The sequence below is a fragment of the Pagrus major genome, chromosome 20 (assembly GCF_040436345.1).
Source record: "Pagrus major chromosome 20, Pma_NU_1.0".
In the NCBI taxonomy this organism is placed as follows: domain Eukaryota; kingdom Metazoa; phylum Chordata; class Actinopteri; order Spariformes; family Sparidae; genus Pagrus; species Pagrus major.
Window position 1 is genome coordinate 5,772,461 of NC_133234.1, and position 23,752 is coordinate 5,796,212.

At 41.0% G+C, this 23,752-nt stretch overlaps 2 protein-coding genes across 2 annotated transcripts; both read left to right on the forward strand.

The window, feature by feature from the left end:
• Positions 1 to 35: 35 nt before the first annotated feature.
• Positions 36 to 7,759, forward strand: trub1 (TruB pseudouridine (psi) synthase family member 1). Its single transcript, XM_073490398.1, has 8 exons — positions 36 to 383; positions 467 to 565; positions 2,582 to 2,637; positions 4,289 to 4,370; positions 4,510 to 4,582; positions 5,728 to 5,867; positions 5,996 to 6,052; positions 6,154 to 7,759. The coding sequence occupies exons 1-8, from the start codon at positions 236 to 238 to the stop codon at positions 6,318 to 6,320; spliced, it is 822 nt and encodes a 273-aa protein (XP_073346499.1). The 5' UTR covers positions 36 to 235; the 3' UTR covers positions 6,321 to 7,759.
• A 5,378-nt stretch (positions 7,760 to 13,137) lies between these two features.
• On the forward strand, positions 13,138 to 19,829 carry hhex (hematopoietically expressed homeobox). Its single transcript, XM_073490068.1, has 4 exons — positions 13,138 to 13,807; positions 17,443 to 17,621; positions 18,739 to 18,789; positions 18,930 to 19,829. Exons 1-4 carry the CDS (start codon positions 13,276 to 13,278, stop codon positions 19,191 to 19,193), a joined length of 1,026 nt encoding a protein of 341 aa, XP_073346169.1. The 5' UTR covers positions 13,138 to 13,275; the 3' UTR covers positions 19,194 to 19,829.
• Positions 19,830 to 23,752: the final 3,923 nt, after the last annotated feature.

The window sequence follows — 23,752 nt, forward strand, 5'->3', positions numbered from 1 at the left end:
GTCCACCCTTGTTCTGTGTGAGGACAAGACAGCCACTTACTTTTTACTGCTCTTGAATCCAGGAGTAATAAGGTTATTTAATGTAGTGATTCATAGCGTTGTGTTATTTTGGCCTGGAGCCGTAATAAAAAATAAGTATTACCTTGTTGAACCAGCAGATGGCGGAATACAGCAACACGTCGGTAAATACGTCAGTAGAAGAAGAAGAGCAGTGACCGAAGAAGCAGAAACAAGCATGGCAGGAAACATCAGTAACGCTGCGGCTCCTGTAGCTAGTTCTGTGTCTAAACTACAGGCTTTAAATGGACTGTTTGCAATTAATAAAAAACAAGGACCGACATCTGCAGACGTGTTAAATATGCTCAAAGAAGCTTTACTCAAAGGTAACACGACACGGGCCGGAGTGAGAAGTCTGGTGTAATGTGTTAAAGCTAACAGTGAAATGTTTGTGTTACTCATGTTTCAGAGGCTGGAGTGAAAAACCCAAACCCACGAAAGAGGAAGAAGCAGAGCCTGAAGATGGGCCACGGAGGGACGCTGGACAGCTCTGCCAGCGGGGTGTTAGGTAGGGAGCTGTCTCATTACGTCCATGTGCTGGTCCAAGTCCACTGCTGTCAGTTCTGCCTTAGCTGATTGAAGTGGAGAAGATATCAAAGGAAAAGCTCCTCCTAACTTAAACCAGGACAGCTGGTCACATGTGTGTGATGTTTCTGCAGGGGCATAGTTTTGATTGACACTATACAGTTGGAAGTGATGTAAGGACGGGGTTAGATGTGACAACAAGGAGGGAAGCATGTATATCGGCCATTATTAGGGCTGCACCTAACGATTATTGTTTTGTCGATTTATTTTTTGGATTAATCTAACTATTATTTTATATTACTTGATTAATATAATAAGTTCACCCAAAATAAAATTTAAAACTTGTCATTTATAGCCATCATCAATCATCATCAACAAACAAATATGAGTATGAGTATATGAGTATACACTGCAGAGCATTATTTCCCAACAGAAAATGGTCCAGTCTTTACACTCCCACACTATGTAAGGACACTCCCACACTATGTAAGGACACTCCCATATATTGTAAGGACACTCCCACACTTCATAGGGCACTCCCACACCTTGTAGGGGCACTCCCACAAACTGTAAGGACATTCCCACACACTGTAAGGACATTCCCACACACTGTAAGGACACTCTCACGTACCATAAGGACACTCCCACACACTGTAAGGACACTCCCATACACTGTAAGGACACTCCCATACATTGTAGGGGCACTCCCACACGCTGCAATGACACTCCCATACACTGTAAGGACACTCCCATACACTGTAAGGACACTCCCATACATTGTAAGGGCACTCCCATACATTGTAGGGGCACTCCCACACGCTGCGATGACACTCCCATACACTGTAAGGGTACTCCCACACAATGTAAGGATACTCCCACACAATGTAAGGACACTCCCACACACTGTACGGACACCCCCATACACTGTAAGGGCACTCCTACACACTGTAAGGACACTCCCATACACTGTAAGGACACTCCTACACATCGTTTAAAAGCCTGCAGCTCCTCCAGTTAGTTAAAACTGAAGAAGCCTCTTGGATGAGAGGTGAAACGTCTTCAACAAACTGAAACAGGTCCAGTTGACTACGATACAGCACTTAAAACAAAGACCTTTTATTTTTACTGCAAATGTATATCTGTTCTAAATAATGGCTATCAGTCTCCATTGTTACTAATAATCAGTATCCGTTTTGGCCCTTAAAAAAAGCTTATCAGTCGATCCCTAACACTCACATGCCCACATGTGCTACAAAGCATTGTTAGTTGACATGTTTTAATCACTTTGCCTGTTCATACTAGCCCCAAACACCCTGCGGACAAAATCCACAGTCCTGTTTTTGTACAAGAAATATTGCATTATTACTGCAATAGCTAAAATCAACCAGCTTTCTTCTTCTTTACTTTTCCTCCATTGTGGCTCAGGAAGCAGCAACACATGAAAGGAAAAAAACAAGGAGAAACTTTAGACAACCATTTGATTCCATCTCAGACTGCTGAAACATCGTGTTAGCTAGTTCTTACACAGGAGGACTGTGGATTTTAGCCTCCATCACTCATGATAAAATAATTTTTGCTCTGTGAACACACTAAAACGCAACATATATACAGTCGTGGTCAAAAGTTTACATCCTCTTGTAAAGAACATGTTCATCATGGTAGTCTTGAGTTGCAATGATTTCTACAGCTCTCATGTTTCTGTGATGAATGAGAGGAGCACAACCAACTTTGTCACCAAAACATTCATGAAGTTTGGTTCAATAATTAATTTATTAAAGGTCTTCTGAAAATGTGACCAAATCTGCTGGCTCATAAATAGCATGGGTGAGATAATGAAACGGGTCAAACATTCCCAGGGCCACTGCTGGTGAGGCTGTTCAATGATCAAAATCAACAGTATGTTCTTGTATTTGTGCAACACGTTTTAATTGTAGGGTGTAGTGAACATTATAACACGACTTTAGACATGAGACTCTGACATTGTTTCTGTGTCTTTCAGTTGTTGGTGTTGGGAATGGCACAAAGATGCTCAGTACAATGTTGGCTGGTTCTAAGGTGAGTTTGTTTGCACTTTATGTACAGTAAGGGTAAAAGTCAGTTGATACACAACCAAGCTGTAGAGAGCTATAACCAGCGAACTGACATTGTTCTGCTTAAATGATTGAATGGATGACTGGATTTGTAGATTGGTTTGGAACATAACACAAGTATGTGGAAGCTGTGAGCAACAATCTGTCATTGTAGTATATTACTTGGTGTAGCTATTTCACTGGATGGCCTGACCTGCTGGGTAGCTACAACAGCATGTGTCTTAGTGTGGATATATACTAGGTAAAACATCATTGGCTGCTGGATCGTGTGTCAATGTCACCACCATATTGGACTGGGTACGACTTGCTGGTAAACGAATACAAGTACATCAGGGAGCTGTGATTTTTCTGGATAAAAAACACTTCACTTCTTTCTCAACTGATTTCAATGAGTCATTTTTACATTCAAGGGTCTATGACCTACGTATTGTAGGGAACAAAAAGATCTCCAGTTGTTCATAATCTCTGTTATTAGGCTATAATCACTGCTACATCCTCAAGAGGGGAGTGTGTTTGAACATCAGGTTTATGTGAACTAAATTACTTGACTAAAGAAACTGAGTTATTGCCATGAGTAATTGTAGAAACTGATGTTTGTCAAGCATCAATTCCACTTTTTTTTTTTGGTTAATTGTTGTGGAGACATCTCTGTTTAATGTAATTTAATGTACATGAAATGTCCAGGTAGTTTAATGAAAGGGTTGCTTGGAATAAAAGTGTAGGCTAATACAGTATAAAGTGAAATATAGTTGTCTTAGTACACACCAGATCTTTGATATTTAAACTGTCTTCAAAGTGTTACAATTAAGGTATAATTGGGGTATAATCTTGTATTTTCAAATGAACTCAATACATTTTCAGATGGCACATATACCTCATTACTGCAGTGTTGTTCCCCAGCTGGGAGACCTTTGAATCATGTCAAACCCCTCTGACCAAGCCACACGTTTTTCTGTCACAAAATGGCAAAAGGAAAAAAGAAGAAAAGGGAAACTAAACGACTCCTATGGTGCATCATTTAAAGTGACAGTTTAACCCAAAATGAAAAAAACATGTTTTTCCTCTTACCTGTAGTGAAATTTATCCATCTAGATTGTTCTGGTGTGAGCTGCAGAGTAAATAAAAATATCTTGTGTACACAAGTGGAAAATGAAAATAGAATTAAGAAAGATTTTGCTTAAAGCTGCTGCAAATTTCAGATTTACAGTCCACATCTTCAAATCAGTTGTATTTATAAAGCCCAAAATCACAATCACATTACCTCAGTGGGCTTTACAAACGACAGTGAATGACATCCTCTGTCCTCAGACCTTTGATTCGAGTGAGGAAAAACGCTTTTAACAGAGAAAAAAAAAAGATGAAAGAAACCTCAGGGAGAGCCAATGTGAGTACCCTGGACTTCCAGTGGATTGTTCTGAATGGTTCATCTGAGGGCTAATCTTTGTTGGCTCAACGTTGATTATCCAGTTGTAAAGATTTTAGGTATATTTCACTGTTGGCAGTGCGTACTTTGACCAAATGAAACACTTGCTCCTGTTATAATGGAGTCCTTGGTACTAAGAATGAGCAGCATGAATATTTGCACATTAACACTAACTGATGTTTGTGTTTTTCAGAAATATGTTGCTGTGGGGGAACTGGGGAAGGCAACAGATACTCTTGATGCCTCTGGAAGTGTGATTCTGGAGAAAGACTTTGGTAAATATTAAAGTACAAATTACATCATTTTATCTGAGCAGTTCCTCCCATTCAGTCCAAAGTGTGTGTGCATGCTTCTCTCTCTGCAGTTTTTTGCTTTTATTTGACAGGATGTTGATGATGTGATTTTTGCCCACAGAACACATAACCAGATTAGACTTGGAGGAGAAACTGAAAGCGTTCACTGGTGACATCATGCAAGTTCCTCCACTGTGAGTAAAGCCTCCAATCTGAGGAGACGTTGTCACAATATTTGTGCATGTGAAAATAAACTAGACAACATAGAGATCATTCCCAGACTCCACTCATAAGTCTCTTTCACATATGAACTCCGGACAACATCCAGAGAATCAGATCAGATATTGTCCACATTTGCTTGTTCACACATGCAGCACACAACAGGAGATTGCACGTGTCCAAAGTGTTCACACATGTTGGAAAAACTCTGTATGGTTTGGGCGAGGGGCGGCGCCTGGGTAGGAGGCTACACACTTCTCTGTACTGATGAATGTTCTTGCATTGATATCAATACCACAAGAGTGGAAAGTAATATACAGCAGAGAAGAGTACGAAGCAGCTACACACCGTGCATGGAGATCCCACAGTAGAAGGGAAGCTGCAGCATTTTTGATCTGTGTCCAGCAGCAGCGTGAATGGAAACAAGTGGGGAAATATTCCTGCAGATGTTTTACAAAAGTGACGATGGGCAGTTAAGCACCATTTTTGCATGTCTCAACTCCCAGATTTAGGACTACGGAAAAAGGGTAAAGTCCGACAAATAATGCAGACATTTGTGTTCACACATCCTCTGGGTAAAACATAGTACACGTGTGAAAGGAGCTGTACAGACACATAAAACAGATCTAATTGGCTGAAAGCCATGACATGTACGATATCGTTCTCTTGCTCGTCGGAGGACGAAGCCACTGTAGACCCTCAGTGAGTTTCTCTCTTGCACCACTCACAGGACAAATTGTCAACTTTTTCTTTTTAGAATTTTGAAAAAAATAACTAACCTAATGTTAGTTAGGATATATAACTACCTGAATAAAGTATGCTGCTGGTTTTTCATGGGATGCACTGATCCCTGTAGCCTCTAGAGGTCGCCAGTTAGACTTGTGTTGTGCATCTGTCACTTCCCCTGTGAAGCAGCTTTCCTCCTGGTGGCCGTTGCTCTTCATGTAGGCAAACAGCCTGAAGTTGGAACATTACAGTGTCACATGTGCTAATGGAGCAGCAGGATGGATGTAATGTGTGTATACATAACACTGTTCTTAGTGCAGCTTGTCTTTACAGTTAAAAAAAGACAGGCATCTTCAGTATGGTTGGATTTACTGATGATTTTCTGTCACTTCAGCTACTCGGCACTGAAGAAAGACGGCCAGCGTCTGTCTGTCCTGCTGAAGCAAGGTCACCAGGTTGAGGCTAAACCAGCCCGACCAGTCACGGTGTATAACCTGAGCCTGCAGGAGTTCAAACCTCCTCTCTTCACTCTGGGTAAGCACCTGTTGCTTCATGCACTATTTCTTGCTTCCACTATGTAATACTGGCTTCTCAATGTCTGGTCTTTAAAATAGCCCTTTGAATATCCTTATCCACAGTTAAGACAGTTTTATTTCTCACAGATATTGAGTGTGGTGGTGGATTTTATGTCAGGAGCTTGGTGGATGACCTGGGAAAAGGTGAGATTAATTCATTCTTTTTCCTCATCAGCGTGTTTTTTGTCAGAAATCAACCCTGCTGAAACGTAACCACGAGAATAATAAGTGCCTGTGTTCTGCAGCTCTGTCGTCGTGTGCTCATGTGAAGGAGCTGATCCGGACCAAGCAGGGTCAGTTCACTCTGGAAGAGCACGCCTTACATGAGGAGCAGTGGACACTGGAAAATATCCTGCGCTCTCTGCAGCCCTGCTCAGAGTCAGAGAAGAAACCAGCAGAAGCTGACACCTGAGGATCTCTGAACACAACCCAAAGTGGAACTGACGAGCTGGGGTGGCTCTGTCTCATGATCAATCATGACTCGCCACCTTGACTTTTCCAGTGAAGAGAATATTCTGTCTAAACACACCAAGGTCTCCTGGATGTTTAGAGGTGTGTTGTCGATCACACTGAGTGTGACAAGTTGAGTAAAATGTCAAAACCACTGTTTAGTGGACGAGTGTAATAATTCTACACTAGACTTATGATTTCTAGTCCACATTCCAGTGGTGTCTTTCTTGTCTTTGCCTCATCTGCTATTAAAGTTTTAGTTTGATTTGTATATAATTGTGTATTTGTAAATAGCCGCCACTCCAGCCTCCTCCCCAGCCTCTGCCTTGCCTGTTCCTGTCCCACCTTAGGCCTGTACTACGGAGCAGGATATGTGGTTAGCCAGGTAACTTGCTCTGGAGCAGGTTGTGTTCAAGGTGGGCACTGCCTTCTGACCAATCAGTTCTCTCAAAATTGGCACTTTTTTTTTGTAGTTGATCCTGTGGAGCTCGGTGCCACCTCCTGTCCTCATTTCATTTTTGTTCCAGTTGGCTGTGAGCAAAACCATTTCCATCATGCTTTTTTATCTCAAAGTAATCTCACAGCAGTGACAGATAGAAGCACTGAAGCCTGGTACTTGTTATAAGATACTGAAATCTTTTTGTCTAATAGTGCTCTTCCTTTATAAAACATTCCTCTCAGCTTCCTGGAGACCTGTCCATGTTTGTGATTGGTCAGATGCTGCAGTCACTTCCACTCTGATGTGAACGTGCTCATGGCTAGATGTGGAAACCTCGGTTGACTTATCAGGTTGATGAGATGGATGATGGAAAGATATCCTGTGTATGTTGAACCTTCTTCGTAGTTCAGGCCTCTTGGTGATCAGAAACATATGAACCGTGAACTGATGTACTGTGTAAGGGAAGGTTTCTTGATGATGCAGAGACGAGTCTAGCATGTAACATACTTAAAGTGTATATTACACGAATGATAAAGGAAATGATTCACTGCAGGATTGGTGATTTGTGCTGACAGATGAGATGTCATATTTGGTTAATTTTATAAAATGTCTTGTTTGTTTGCGATGATGAGAATCAGTGTGAACATTAACTTCATTTATATTGTGATATAACAGTATGTTGATACTGACCAGTATGAGGAGTATTATGATATCATTTTGCCGGCTGTACATTATTAGTCTGGACATTATCTTCATTTCGATGCCTTGTATGAAACACTGGTAGTTCCTCCTGCTGTATAGGAGATGTACAGTGTTTGTGGGACTGATGTGCTGTTTGCTCTTAAAGACATTTTGTTTGAGACTCCACATCTAAAAGTGTTACAACAGCAGTGGTTTATATACTGCGTGTCTAATTTGCTCTGCACTTGCAAATTAAATAAATATTCAAGTGAAACTAATAACATTTCTTTTTTGCTAAATACTTAGATTTCATGCCAACAAGATTTCTAACATCAGTCACAGGCTGCTGGTGAAGGGTTTACCTCTTGCTAGACATCACTGTTGCCTCCTGTCCTGCCCATTACAGCACTTTCTGTACATCTTCAGTCAGTATTGCAGGTGATAATGGTGCCACAGTGTGGAGGAGATGCAGAGCTGTTGTGTATGGAAGACTGTTCCCTCCAGCAAACAACTAAACAATAGAAGGTTAGGAATCACTTTAAAAACACTCACACTAATTACTGACTCAGTTCATCATTTTGATTTGTCCTGTCAGATGTCTGATTTAGTATCATTAATGATGCATGTTAAAGTTTCAACTAATTTCAGCTTTCTATCTAAAAATTAGGACTTACTGTCTCATGTTTGAATGACTAAATATTAAATATATAGGCTAATAGTAAGCTAGTAGATACACAATATATACACTATCTCAATATTTTGAAATCTTAAAATAGTTCATATCTCCAAGGACTGGGGACAAAATTATATATCTCAATATTTGTGACCAAATACCTTCATCGTATAGTATTTGTCAATAGCAATACTGTAGGGATGAATAATCAATAATCATCAGTAATGTTAATATAATGACTATAAGGGTAAAGACAAGTATTAGAACAAGTAGAACAGTCTGGTAAATTCAGAAAATGACGTGACTTCATCAAAGTTGTGCTTCACAAATACATGCAACACTGTAAAAAAAAGATTTTTACTTGGGCTTCTATGTTTATGAAACCAAAGGAATCCAAAGCAAAAACAACCATAACAATCCTAATTTGAGCTACACACCCTGATCTCAGTGCTGTGAAAAGGCAGAGTAATACACCTGGTTGTATTGGTAAGTACCCAGGTTTTATTACTTAAGGCCCTATCACACATACACACATACAGTTCCTCCAGGTGAACGAGTAAATGTGGACAATATCTGATCACACAAGGACACAACACCAGAGCGACACTTGTCTTACCTTGATTTCTAACACTCTTCCTGTTACCTCCACTGGTCCATAGTTACCTGGTAAAAAAAACAGTGCCTCTTCCTGTTTTGGTTCCTTCGCTGGAAATCGTCCTATATTTTTGCGGGAAAATTTGAGTGCGGTGGGCCAGCTGACTAGAATACTGAGAACGAGGTTTATAAAGAACTAACCTACACAGAGGGTCATTTTTCAGCCTTTACACTGTGCAATCAATATTCACTTCACAATGGAAGGTCACGCAACAAAAGTTGTCTATTGCCAGTTTAAGTAAACTTGGTTTGTTCTGACAAGTACACAGAAATTTCTTAGTCTTTTTGGCTTCTACTTGTCCCCTGATCGAGATGTCTTGAGAAAAGTATAGTGACAGAGTTTCTGAGCCTGCAGACAGTCTTCATACTGTGTGTTTGCTGCTTGTTGTTTTGAACTGAGATGGTGATTTGAGTCATCATTCTTATGTTTTGACGTCCAATACAATATTTGTTTGAGCATTTGGATTTACAAAGGAAACAAATATGTTTTATAAAAAAACATACCTAAATATTTATCAAGTAGTATACTTTAAAGTGGAAAACAAGTATATAAAGATTATAAGTATGAAGATGTTTACTTAAAGAAAACTTTACTGAGGGTTCACTACACTGTTCCATCCATGGCTCTGTCCTTCTCTTCTCCTGGTGCAGCTCCCTCAGTCTCTCTGTGGTCACAACTCTTTATAGTGAACTTTAATAAACCAAACAGTGGACGAGAAGTACACAAGCTTTGAGAACTAACTGTATACCTGTAAGTTCTCTTGGAGTACAGTTCACAGTAGTTGCACTACACAATAAAACTCAGATGTGTTGCAATAGCTCACCTAGTAGGTTTAAAGGCTAATTCCTCATGTTTACCTGCAGTATACTTTAATAAACTGAACAGTGGGCTGGTGTAGTATAGTGCAGCACAAAATAGGATTTAGATGTAAACTAGTTGTGTACTCAAAAGTTTAATAATCTTACACGTAAAGTACACTTAGAGAAGTTCACTGTTATAAACTAATACTGGGGCCAGTTTAGTCTGAAGAAGTACTGCAGTAGTACACTTGTACATATACTGATAGTTAACTGGGTCTCAAAAATAAACTTGAACTGAAGTAAACTTCTGTCTTTAACAATACTGGATAATGTAATGTGAAATAATCCTGAAGTGTGTTTTATTATTTAATGTGTAACACGTGTTCAGATAACGTCCCAAGGGTTCATGAGTGTATGGATATAGTTTAAGCAGGTATGTGCACTGTGGAGCTGTTAACAGAACCACAGGTGTGTGTCTGTGCTGCTGTTTACAGAACCACAGGTGTGTGTCTGCGCTGCTGTTAACAGAACCACAGGTGTCTGTGCTGCGCTGCTGTTAACAGAACCACAGGTGTGTCTGTGCTGCGCTGCTATTAACAGAACCACAGGTGTGTGTCTGTGCTGCGCTGCTGTTAACAGAACCACAGGTGTGTGTCTGTGCTGCTGTTTACAGAACTTAAGGTGTGTGTCTGTGCTGCTGTTTACAGAACCACAGGTGTGCCTGTGCTGCGCTGCTGTTAACAGAACCACAGGTGTGTGTTTGCGACGCTGTTAACAGAACCACAGGTGTGTCTGTGCTGCTGTTAACAAAACCACATGTGTGTGTCTGTGCTGCTGTTAACAGAACCACAGGGGTGTGTCTGTGGAGCTGTTAACAGAACCACAGGTGTGGGTTTGTGCTGCTGTTAAAATAACCACAGGTGTGTGTCTGTGTAACAGAACCACAGGGGTGTGTCTGTGGAGCTGTTAACAGAACCACAGGTGTGTGTGCTGCGCTGCTGTTAACAGAACCACAGGTGTCTGTGCTGCACTGCTGTTAACAGAACCACAGGTGTGTGTCTGTGCTGCTGTTTACAGAACCTCAGGTGTGCCTGTGCTGCGCTGCTGTTAACAGAACCACAGGTGTGTGTTTGCGACGCTGTTAACAGAACCACAGGTGTGTGTCTGTGCTGCTGTTAACAGAACCACAGGGGTGTGTCTGTGGAGCTGTTAACAGAACCACAGGTGTGGGTTTGTGCTGCTGTTAAAATAACCACAGGTGTGTGTCTGTGTAACAGAACCACAGGTGTGTGTTTGTGCTGCGCTGCTGCTAACAGAACCACAGGTGTGTGTCTGTGGACCTGTTTTAACAGAACCACAGGTGTGTGTCTGTCGAGCTGTTAACAGAACCACAGGTGTGTGTCTGTGGACCTGTTTTAACAGAACCACAGGTGTGTGTCTGTCGAGCTGTTAACAGAACCACAGGTGTGGCGCCAGCTGCCAGCAGCAGCAGCCCACGGATGATCAATCGTTCTCGGACAGGAGTCTGACGCCGCGCGGGGCGCAGGTCGGATCAATGAGCTGCAATCATTGTCTCAGTCCAAATATTAGCCGCTTGGAGATTTCTTTCAAGTCTTCAAGGCTGCTCACATCCCTGTTTGCTCTCTGAGTCCACTTTATCTAAATTACAGCCGTTAGAAAGTTGGCAGTTAACGTCAGGCGCTTTAAAGTCGCATCAGAAAATCGAAGCGGTGGATGAACTGGAGCGTGACAGCGTCATTAATGAAGTCAGCAGGTAATGAAAAAACTCAACAGGTCCATAAGAACACGTGCAGCCCGCAGAGAGAGAGCAGCTCTGTCCGTGGTGTCTCTGAAACACAGAAGTCTCGTTACTGTTTAACACTTTGCGGAAACGCGTGTGAGCGGATCAACACTCACTACATGTGCCATTAAACACATTTACATGTCTAGTCATTATCATGAGTCTATCACCTGAACCGCACTGATAGGTGGATTTCACAGGAAAACTGCAAACATTCAAATGATGAGTTAATCACTCGACATTCAGCTGCACCGTTAGGGATGTGGATTGCAGTTGACTTGTATTACATTGTTAAAGATAACACGCACAGCTGTTTGATTAGGCAAACACACATTTAACTTACGTTGGGGCTGTGCGTAAAACCAGGGCCGTAACGCCGAGGTCATTGATGTGGGCATGTGGAGTTCAGTCCAGGTCCAGGGCGAAGTTTGAAACTAACACATGCTACATACACTATATTATATAGATAGACTGTAGTCTGCCTTTATTATATAGATAGACTGTGGTCTGACTGTAATATGAAGGCATGTCTGACAAAACAAGAACTGTTGGTCAGAAAAGGGAACTGCTGCTCAAGTAAAAGCTGATCATTATAAATCAGCCATTAATATTTTATAGATCTATTTATTTTGTTTGCAGCGTGGCATTGAGGGGCCACTTCATAGAAACACACACAAATATAACATGTAAAATATTGCATGTGTGTACACATAATGCCACTGAGTGTGGCCTGATGTTCAGGTTTGAGCATAGGTAACAGAACAGGCAGAGGGCCAGGGCCACAGGTGTCAGGGGGCCCTGAGCAGGAGCCTCCACAGGAAGTGACTGTTAAAAGTGTTTTTAATTCAAAAGTCAAATCACAGATGTATTAATCATGTCTTTTTTTTAATTTTTGCTCTTCAGTATTGAGTGTCTGCTGATACAGAGTCTGCTTTAGATGTACAGTGTGTGGAGTCCACACTATAGGAATCGTATCAGAGCCCCACCAGTACTTGATTTTTGGGGCCGATATCAATAATGGGAAGTAAAAAAAAACCTAAAAAGTTCTGTTACTGATATGTAGGCTGATACACAACACAATTGTTGTTATCAAACGCTTGTAACAAAGATATGTAACAGAGGCAGAACACTGTCAGCCCGTCACCAGGATAAAATGTTAGCAGTTATTGTTTCTGACCACAAAATTTGTACATGTGAGACCACTGATAAGCCAATAATATCAGCCAGTTTAGCTCTAGTATGTCTGACAGCAGATCAGCTCCGCTGTAAGAACACAGAGCCTGAGTGTCAGCAGATCTGCACAGCTCCTCTTCATCCTGATCCTGGGCTACTTTACTCAACAGATTGTTTACAGGTGAACATGTACTGAAACTATTCCTGCTCCAAAGCGTCTGATTAGTTACAAGAATCATTTTTGCTTCTCATGTTTTCTAGTCGGTGAAATGTGCTGAGAACAAAGCAGAGGTAGTCTTTTTGTTCTGAGGGAGAACGAGCCTACTATCAGGATCATTACATCAGTCCAACCATGGATTTTTCGGTTTGCTAGTTAGCAGCTGATTGGCTGTAGTGAACTGATTCTCCTGAAGTACTGCTATCTATGCTCTCCTGTCGTCTGATCACTGTGGAGCTCGATTGGAGCTGCGAGTAAGCCAATCAGAAACGGCCGCTGGCCACCTGCAGGAAGTTGGCCGTCCACTTATCTCCTCCCTCCTCCGCCTGCTGCCAGATAACAGCCCCAACAGTTGGATCAAGTACCAGCTAGTCCACCACCGCAAACTGATGGACACCAAAACACTGTAACGGTCTCCTCCACAGCCCTGACAGACTCTCTTCAGTGTGTTTCGGGTATAGTCGGTAGATCTGAGTTGATGCTGAAGTTAGTAGATGCCTGGTGTTGTGTAAAGGAGTTGTTCAGAGAAACTATCGATAAAGAGGAAGGCTGTAGGGAGACACAGAAGGGACGCAGCCTTCCGTTAACTCAGTTCCAGTGCGCAGCGACGGCTAAAGGCACCATGAGCGTCCCGCTTTACGCACCGACTCCCATCCAGCCGGCTCACCCGACACCCTTCTACATCGAGGACATTCTGGGGAGGACTGCCACCACCACCTCCTCTCCTTCTTCTTCCTCCTCTTCCTCCTCCTCCTGCTCCACTCCGCTCATCCCTACGCCGACTCTTCCGTCGCCCAACTCCTCCTTTACAAGTCTCATCTCACCGTACCGGACACCGATTTATGAACCCACACCGATCCACCCGGCGCTGTCTCACCACGCCGCTGCGGCGTTGACGGCGGCGACGTACGCCTCCGCTGGGACCTTCGCCGGCTCCATCTACCCGTACCACCAACACCACCGCTCCATGGGGGAGTACGCACAGGCGCTGCTGAGGCACGACCCTCTCGGTGAGTTTGGCAAGTGTGCGTAAATGTCTTGGTACACACTTATGCGTAAAATATACATTTATTGGCATTTATAAATGTAGAAATGACAACCTACACCCATGTCTGTGTTTTATTTCCTTGTGTGGAAAATCTCTAGACTGTTGGCCTCCTCTCACACTTCCAGTCACTTCAGCTTCTGCAGTCAGGCTACATAAAAATCTTTTTCACTTTTCATAAATCCATGTTTTGCATCGTACATGTTTATCATGACTCGTTGTACATCCGAGGATTTTGTCAGATTGAATGGATATTGTCCACTTCATATCAAAACAAATCAAACTTGCTTGGATGATGTGGCAATAGATCATCTTCTACCCTGTACACGAAAACTTGTCAGTCTTCTCAAGCTTCGTTTCAGCGCCAACGAAACCATTTTTGCATAAGTATATCACGCTTGGCCATGCATGCATGTCGAGCTGAAGACAGTCTGTAAACAGCCTGCAGGGTGATTTTACAGCCTCTCCACGTTCATTCTTCAGCTCATCTCAGTCCCAAAGAAACATTTTCTGCCTGATGCCTGAACACGCACATATGAGTCACATTGTTATTGTGACAGACATATTTGGGGCCACAATAGCAGCAGGCTTATCCATTCAGGCTGCTGCTGGTGGTGCTGATAGGGGGTGGCGGGGAGGTGTGTGGCAACCTTGACTCTTTTTCCTGACTCCCATTGTTCTGAAACATCTGAGGAGCAAGTCACCCGGTGACTACAACATAGCTGCGCTCTAAATCACTTGTTATTTCACTACTCTCTCTCTCTCTCTCTCTCTCTCTCTCTCTCTCTCTCTCTGTGTGTGAGTGTGTGTGTGTGTGTTTACTTTTGTCAGGGTCCATCATTACGCACGGCCAAGCGTGTTTAAATCCATGTATCATATCATATATGATATTAAACACAACATGTCAGTTTGGTGCAGATGTGCTCGTATTAATTGTGGGTCAGGTCAGAACCGAGTCCTCAGACTGTGGCTGGGTGAGGGGCTGTGAGTGATGGTCCCTTCAGTGTACTGTGACTTTGTGTTGCGCTGAACAAGCCGGCCCTTTTTCCGTTCATAGCGGAAGCCGTGGGCCTGTCGATAGGAGTAAATCTGGTTTCAGAAGCTGTTAAATGTTTTCCTGGCTCACCCCGGCCAGCCGCTTCCTCGGGAGCTCGCTGCACGCTGCTGATTATTTTATCGACATCCTCAATACAGACATATTCAGGAAACACTCGGCCTCTGATAGCCCGGGATCCGTTTTTCACATATTGTTGCACTTCCTCTGCCTGGCCAGCGAGGATGTGGCTGACTTTCTTTATGGTCGGCGGCGAGAAGAAAATAAAGCAAACAGGGCAGCACATCAACTCTAATGGGACTGAAGCAGGACAGATAAAGAGGCATTTAGAGGAGTTTAACGCAGAACAATAAGAAAAGGAAGGTGTTCACTGAAAATAAACTAGACTGACAGATTGCATTGTGAAACATCAGACAGCAAACACAAGATGAAAGGCCTATATTAAAAATACTAAAGATTAATTTTGAAATAAACCTGAGTTTATGAAGCTCTGCAGGCTCTTCTGATGTGAGTCAGTCTCAGCTGATCACATTAAAATGCAGTTAAATCATATAAAAGGCTTGTGAGGCTGCTGTGATTTGACCCTCATCCTACAGCGTGTATTTGTGTTAGGGTAACTCTTTTTAATAGCCACGATTAATTAATGATACATTTATAGTCAGTCAGTTAATATTTTTTTCACTGTTAACAAACAGTGAAATGTTTCTGCACCTTTTATTGCTCGTGTGTTTACTGTAAACTTTCAGCTGTGCTTATAATGCTTAATAAATAAATACTGTTTATTTCTTGTAGGCCTGTAAACATTATGTAGTCGCCCCTGGTGTTAATAAACATAAACAATCGTTTAATAATAAAGTGTGTCATTGTTTGTTGACAGTGAAATAACTATTAACTCAAGTTTATTTAATGTATCTTGAATTAACGATAACGACGCTGTCGCCTGTGTTTCTACTAGTAGGCCTACATTTTGTTATTCACATTTTCTCTTTTTTTAAAATTCTATTAATTCTATTAAAGCATGTAAACAATACAACAAAAACATCAATAAATTAAATAAATTAAAATAAATTAAAATAAATTAAAATAAATTAACAGACCTGCTTCACTTCACGATCAATTCTTTAATCTCGTGACTTCATCTGTGGATTTTATGTCGCCTGTGTTTATACTAATAACCAGCCACGGGACGATTATATTTATTATTATCATTATATGAAATATATCGAGCACAATGAGTAAACAGATCTATCAAGTTAGTAGAGTAGAGTTGCACGGCTCTGTTTCAGACTCACTCACAGGCTCTAAAGCTTCTCTGTGTGAGCTCATTATTTAATTAATTCAGCTCAGACGATCATTAAACTCAACTTTATCCTGCTTCACGTTTCCTTTCATGTTTATTTCAAGAATCTATCACATGGGACAGGATTGGCTAACTTCCTGTGGAGAGCAGAGCGCAGCAGTGAGGAGCAACAGATTTATATTGTGTCAGTGTCTGTTGGTGGATGCCATCGCCTATAATCACACCACAGAGCAGGAAGCACATGAAGCGGATATTTGGCCATAGTTTTCACTCTGTCACGACCTTCCTTAAAGACAGCGTGCAGCAGGCCCGAGTGAGGCCGCTCACAGCTCCATTGTTTGTTCCAGACCATTAAGAGCAGCGGAAACCAGACGGGTCCAAAACAGGCTGATTACACGGCTGAGCCCAGCCCGGCCCAACAACACGGACAGCACTCAGTAGTAGTTCATAAACTCCTCTTGCAGCTTAAATAGCATTTTATTTTTTATATTATATAACAATATCATATCATATCCACTCATTTGTCTCTGTTGTTCTACTTTATCAGCCTGCTGGTGATTCAGTCTGTTAAATATGCGCTCCTGCCGTTTTGTGTTGATCACTGAAAAAATCAGTAACACTAATTAACGTCACTAATTCATGATCAATTATTAGTTAATTGAACTTCAGCCAGTAGTTATTTTACTGTTAACAAACAATAAACAGCTTTATAAATCATTTATTAAACAATTGATCAGGTTTATAAACTTCAGGGGTCATTTTTTCTTTTTCTTTTTTAAAAACTGCTTTTAATGGATAACTTCTGTCTCTTTTTATGTTTTTAGTGTTTGTTTTTTATTATTCTGCTTTTTAGCCTGTAAAGTGTCTTTGGGTACCTTGAAAACCACGAAATAAAATACATTTATTATTATTATTGTTATTATTATTACCATCCAAATACATTTTATAGATGAACTACACATTTGTATTATTTACAAAGTATTGCACACATCAGCTGCAGGTTTACAGGAAACAATTGTTTAATAAAACCTTTTAATTATTAAAACCTTCCATTGTTTGTTGAAGGTGAAGTCGTAAGTACCTAAAGTTTAATTAACGACACATGTTCCGTTTATTAATCAGTGTTATAATAATGTGGTACCAGAACAGAACTGTCAGTGTCAGTCGTATATAAATACAGTGAATATTCTGAGGCCAGATGTGGACTTGGACTGAAGTGTCGGGCCTGTGTGTTCCGTCTCTAAAGGCAAACCTCTGCTGTGGACCCCATTCATCCAGCGGCCCTTACATAAAAGAAAAGGAGGCCAGGTTCGGTTCTCCAACGACCAGACCATCGAGCTGGAGAAGAAGTTCGAGACGCAGAAATATCTTTCACCGCCGGAGAGGAAACGACTGGCCAAGATGCTGCAGCTCAGCGAGAGACAGGTGAGCTCACTGTGGTTGAACTGGGATGGATCCAGTAGGACGGGTTTACTCGGGCCTGTGTGAACAGTAGAACCCGATCGATACTTGATTTTATTATTTTTTTAACTGAAAATCAGAGAGCGAAACATTCTGATTTGGACATGTCGACTGATGTAAACACTTTTTTTTTTGTTGCAATGATTCCTGATTTGTCAGGATCATTAAAGTTTAACAATAAACTATATTGTCTCAGATCAAACGCTAAATTAAAGTTGGGATTTAATTCTCCCATTCATTTGGTTAATGTCTGAGTGCGGACGGCGCATGCGTCGCAGGTGGTGGCGCGCGAAGCGCTCCGTCAACTATGTTCACCATCAAGTTTTACAACGACCGAGGGACACTCGACACACGGATCCAGCAGCAGCCTCATCACAGATATATTCATACTGCAACATGTGTTCTGTTCACTTCTCTGAGGCTGTTTGAAATATCTGTGGCGATGTGCTCCAACTTCATTGATTATCAATCAGATGAAAAGTATCTTCCTTCAGTGAGTGTGGTCAAAGAAGATTCAGTGTGACAGTGATAATAACTTGATATCATTTTAATTAACTAATTACATATATATAGGTTAATACTACTGCTGCTGGACTTAAAGACATGTTTCAAGAACCATCAGTCGAACTATTCTGATCTATGTTAAATCTGAAATCATCTGTGACGAACAAGATTCATCAGAAGTCCAAATAATTACCACAAAAATATCATCATCATAGAAAATTCATCTACACACGGATTTGATCCATAAAGACCCAGAGTCACAATTTGATATCAGTTCATGTTTATTTCCGGACCGAACCCTGTGTTGATTTAAATCATTATAAATCCAGTTCTCAGAGTTCTGTCAGTGTGAGGATCACCTGATGAGGCCACAGACTGACACACAGTATTCATTTTATAATATTTAGTCACTTTGGTCCATTCTGCCTGCTGTAGTTTCTCTAGCTGCTGTGTGGTAAATAAAACTCACAGAACAATAATAATAATAACAATAATAATAATAATAATAATAATAATTTAATTATTTTAAAATAGGCCTAATTAATTATTATTTAATAATTTTCGTTTTGTCTTTTAGGTCAAGACTTGGTTCCAAAATCGACGAGCGAAGTGGCGCAGACTGAAACAGGTGAGCTGTTTTATTAAAATGGTTCCGTTTCCTCATTAAATTACTTAATTATTTTATCCTCATTGAATATGCTAATTATGAACCAACGACAGACACACATTCAGGGTTTTAATGTATACAACTGTCTCCATGTGCACCAGGAGAACCCTCAGGGAGGTAAGCGGGAGCTGGAGGACGACAGCTCCGCCGGGAGGAGTAACAAAGGAGACGACATGACCGAACCTTCCGGGATCCAGAGCCCGGAGCACAGACACGCAGCCCCCGCCGAGCTGTCGCCGACGGGCCGCTGCGTGCGCTCCGTGTCACCGCAGCAGCCGCACACAGAGCTGGACTCCGACGTGTCAGATGATACGGACCAGGACCTGGACATAGAGGACGAGTCCGAGTTCACACTGAACCCATAGTTCTGATCCACTGATCCACTGATCCACTGGGACAGGAGGAGCTGGACAATTAACATGGCAGAACTTCTCAGACTCTTCAGCCCATTCATTCACCTTCACCGAGGTCTGAGGACAGACAGACAGGAGGACAGGAGGACAGACAGACAGGATGACAGACAGACAGGAGGACAGACATGAGGACAGACAGACATGAGGACAGATAGGAGGACAGACAGGATGGCAGATAGTAGGACAGACAGGAGGACAAACATGATGACAGACAGGAGGACAGACAGACAGGATGGTAGACAGGAGGACAGACATGATGATATAAAATTGATCTGAAAACAGAATAATTGACCCTCTGTGCTGTGTGTCCACTGTCATGTCTCTGATCAGTGTCCACTGCCATGTCTCTGATCAGTGTCTCCTGACTCTGATCAGTGTCTCCTGTCTCTGATCAGTGTCTCCTGTCCTGTCCTGTCCTGTCCTGTCAGTTGCTGTGGATGATAAATGCTCTTAAGTCTGCGCCCGCTGCCTGAAAATGTGATATTCTATTAAATAATCAATGTAGCGCAAATTCAGTTTGTTTGTTGGATGTATTAAAGTATTTTTGTTGTTTTGTAAGAATAAAATGTGTCACTTTCTGATGTAGAAGCTGACTGTGGTGTTTTATTTCATATTCATTAAGACTGCACATAAAACTAGCGAAATGATGACGTCACTTTTTAATTAAAAAAATAACAGAACCACACGGAGCGGGAGTCTACTGGAACATATAAACCTGATGCACTGTCGGCACCACTCAGGATACACTGGTGGTAAAATATTGAAGTAAGTACCAATAAAATTAATTAATTAATTAATTTTCTTTATAGTAATTAATAAAACCTTATGGTTCCGTTTACAAGGAAAATAATCTTTTGTAATGACAGTGCTTTTTGTAAAGTTATACAAAGCACTGAGTTAAGTGAGGCTGTTTAGTTTGCTGTCATAACATGAAGGTTATTGATAATAGTGGAACATTTCTGGATTTCTGCGGTGTTTCATGTGAAAGCTGCCGCTTGTGATTTAATTATAAATGACTTGACTTTGTGTTTAACTCCAGCTGAAGTAATCCCGCTGGATTCTGGTTTTCTTTCTCTCCACTGCTTAAATCGGACGCTGATGTCACTTCTGAATGTTTTGAACATTAACTTTTTAATTATTATCAAAACCTGTCGTGTTCCAGATGTTTGAACAGCTGCTCCTTCTTACAGGCAGCCTCTGGTTTAAAGTACTTCACTCTGATGAAAGCACGTCCCTGAAAGTAGTCTTCAGTTAGGCCTATAATTATTACATACAGTATTTTTATTCAAACAATCTATTTATATGCTTATTTGAGTCCATTAAAATGTTGGAAAATTGCGATCTTTGTTAATTCGTTCGTTAATTTTTAATATGAAAATACAAACTTCCTCACCGTAACAAAGTGCTGCCAGGACACAGTGTGTGTGAGATGTCCCATTATTAACAATATTATAATAAATAAAATATTTCTCACACATAGAAGCTACATTTTAAATGTTTCATCAGTAAAAGTATCATTTTATTGTGAGAAAATATGAACGTGTCAGAGGCAAAGTTACTCACTATGTAAATATTCATAAACTTATTTTAAGTTGAAATGACTGAACTCTGTACAGTTTATTCATCCGACTCATCATTTCAAGTCAAAAGACAAAAGTTAGATGAATTCATGTTTAAAAGTTAAAAAAGTTTTATTTTATATGAAATAAAAACTTTACATTTTAAGTTTAATAAACCTGAAATAACTAAAACCAATTTATTTACATCAAGTTAATGAGAAAGGAAAAGTTAATTCTGTTACATGTTTGCGTAACTTTTTACATTGTTGGAGGACATTTTGAAACAGAACATGAATCAGTACCACTGAGCTGATCCATTCATTATGTCAGCTTTCATGTATTTAAGCTGATTCACAGATGACTTTGTGTCCTGAAGAAATGCTTTAAAACTAATATTTCTAATTGGTTGTATTTTTTTGTTTTAAATGCTGGTTTAATGGACATTACACCTGGTAATTCTGTTAACCACCTGACCTCAGACAAGTCAAGTCAATTTCATTTAACTAAAATCACAATAACATCACCTTGGGGAGTCTTTATAAGCTCCCATATAAACCACTGAAGAGGGGAAACCGAAGAAACTGATGAGCTGCAGAGGATGTTCAGACACACAACAGATGTCACATGTACAGAAATATATGTGAAGAGTGCATCCAGGAGGACGACGGAGCAGGCAGAGGCGTTGCCAAGTGGTGCCTGAGCCACACAACTACCTGTCCACCATGGTGACCTGGGAGAGGTCAGGCCACACAAGATAAATCTGAATGTATAAAGACTTTGATTAAAAACGACAGGTATAAGAAGACTGTAAGACAGTGAGCGATGATCCATCTACACTTCATAGACAACAAGAAGCGTTCAGTCTCAGTGTGCTCTTCAGGAGGATCTGAACCACAAACTGCTCTCAGCATTGGCAGTGTCCTGGTGGAGCAGATGTGTCAGTGAAACAACATGAAGCTCGTTGTTTGGAGGATAAACGCTGGCCGGACCCAACCATCAGTCTGCCGTTCACTGCCTCCTGACTTTGGGAAGAATCAAAGGCAGCCACAGATTAGCAAACAGTTTTGTCCACGTCGATAGCTGTCCCATCACCACATTCAACTTCAAATAGCTTATCATTGAGCTCTCATGCAAACACTGTGAGTGGGAGTTTTTCAGTAAGTAGATTAGGTTAATGATTGAGTGAACCCTCAGAACGGCCGGGACAGCAGACAGATAGCAGAACACTGATTGATAGTCAGACAATGTGTTCAGTGCTTTTTAATTCAGGTGATGAGCACAGCTGGCGAGGCTTGTTGTTGAAAATGTAGAGAGAACACTGGGCTGATTGGAGGTTTTAATGTTTAAAGCTCATTGCTCTCATGAACTTGTTTGAGGGACGTTACAGAGGTTCAACGGCCTTACACATACAAGACTCGTCCAAAACCAACAGTATGCACATTGATCTCAGCCTCTGTATTGTGTAATGCTTCACAAATTGTGCACGGTAAAGTCAACATTCAGAGGAATAGCACACACAGTTGGTGGGTGAAATGTTCAGCAGATAGCTGCTTGATTCCAAAGTGCCCGATTGATCTGGTCACTTCACACACACACACACACACACACACACACACACACACACACACACACACACACACACACACACACACACACACATGCACCACCATCACTGGCCCACTGTCTTACTCCTGCTTTGATTGGTCCAGTGGTGAGAATAAAATACTACAATACCTGTTAATGAAAACAGCTGCAGTTGACATGCTTTCATCAAATATTGCAGTATTCTTAAATCATAATTTTAGGCAATTCCTGTAATCATCATGCGATTAGAGCAGAGCAATACTGCCTTAAATAACATGTCAATAGTTTTGGACTATACCATGATACACAATATGTATCTCAAGATTTAAAATCTTCTCCATTGCGAGGACTTGTGGGGTCCGTGCTGTCGTTGAGGGGAAGGGGGGCATGCTGAGGCTGGGATTTTCTAAGATCCATGTGCATTTTTTATGGATTCAGCTTTTCACTCAGATTGTTGAGCTGGTGTTATGGAGAGGGTTCTGTTCAGGACGGGTGCAGGGCGGACTTGTTCTGACTGGAGGTCTGAGATTTTTTTACCCTATTGGATATATTTTATTAATGATAGTGTTTTATTTATGTGATTTACTCATGGCAGTGCTTCCCTAGTTCCTGTTTTTTTTTTACTTGCCATGTGCGTGCGTGCGTGTGTGTGTGTGTGTGTGTGTATGTGTGTGTGATAAGTAATGTGGACATAATGACTAAGTGAGTAAAGACAAGTATTAGATCAAGTAGAACAGTGTGGTAAGGTCAGAAAATCACATCATGTTACTGTAACGGGGCCTTTAACACCAGGAAGAGACGACTCAATCTAACACCGTATACAGTTTTATATCATTTTATTTTTTACTTTGAATGTTTGAATCTGGACTTCTATAATATAATATAATATAATATAATATAATATAATATAATATAATATAATATAATATAATATAATATAATCACTGTGGTAACCTTGTGTTGGTAACAGTAACATGTTTACAGAGACATAATGCTGCCTGGGTGACAATGTCTCTGTCATGACTCACACATTCACTGTCAGTGTATTTCATTTGTTTTCATAGCAACTAAAACATGAATAATGTTTTTATGGTTCTGCTTAGGCATTGCAAAGCTTCCGGTGAAGGTGAGGAAAGATGGTGGGCTTTGTTAAATATTGAACAAGACAGTATGCCTTTTACTTTATACCTGATTCCTTCATCTTATTCAAAGTGTTGTAGCAGCCTCAACCTAAACACATCTTTGAAGCTTTCTCATTTCTCAAATTTCTCAAAAAAAAAAAAAATTTTTTTTTTTACTAATTTACTACAATTTAGAAGTATAGTGCAAGTGCAATCTTTAGGGCACAAGGTTGCTCTGAGTTTAGTG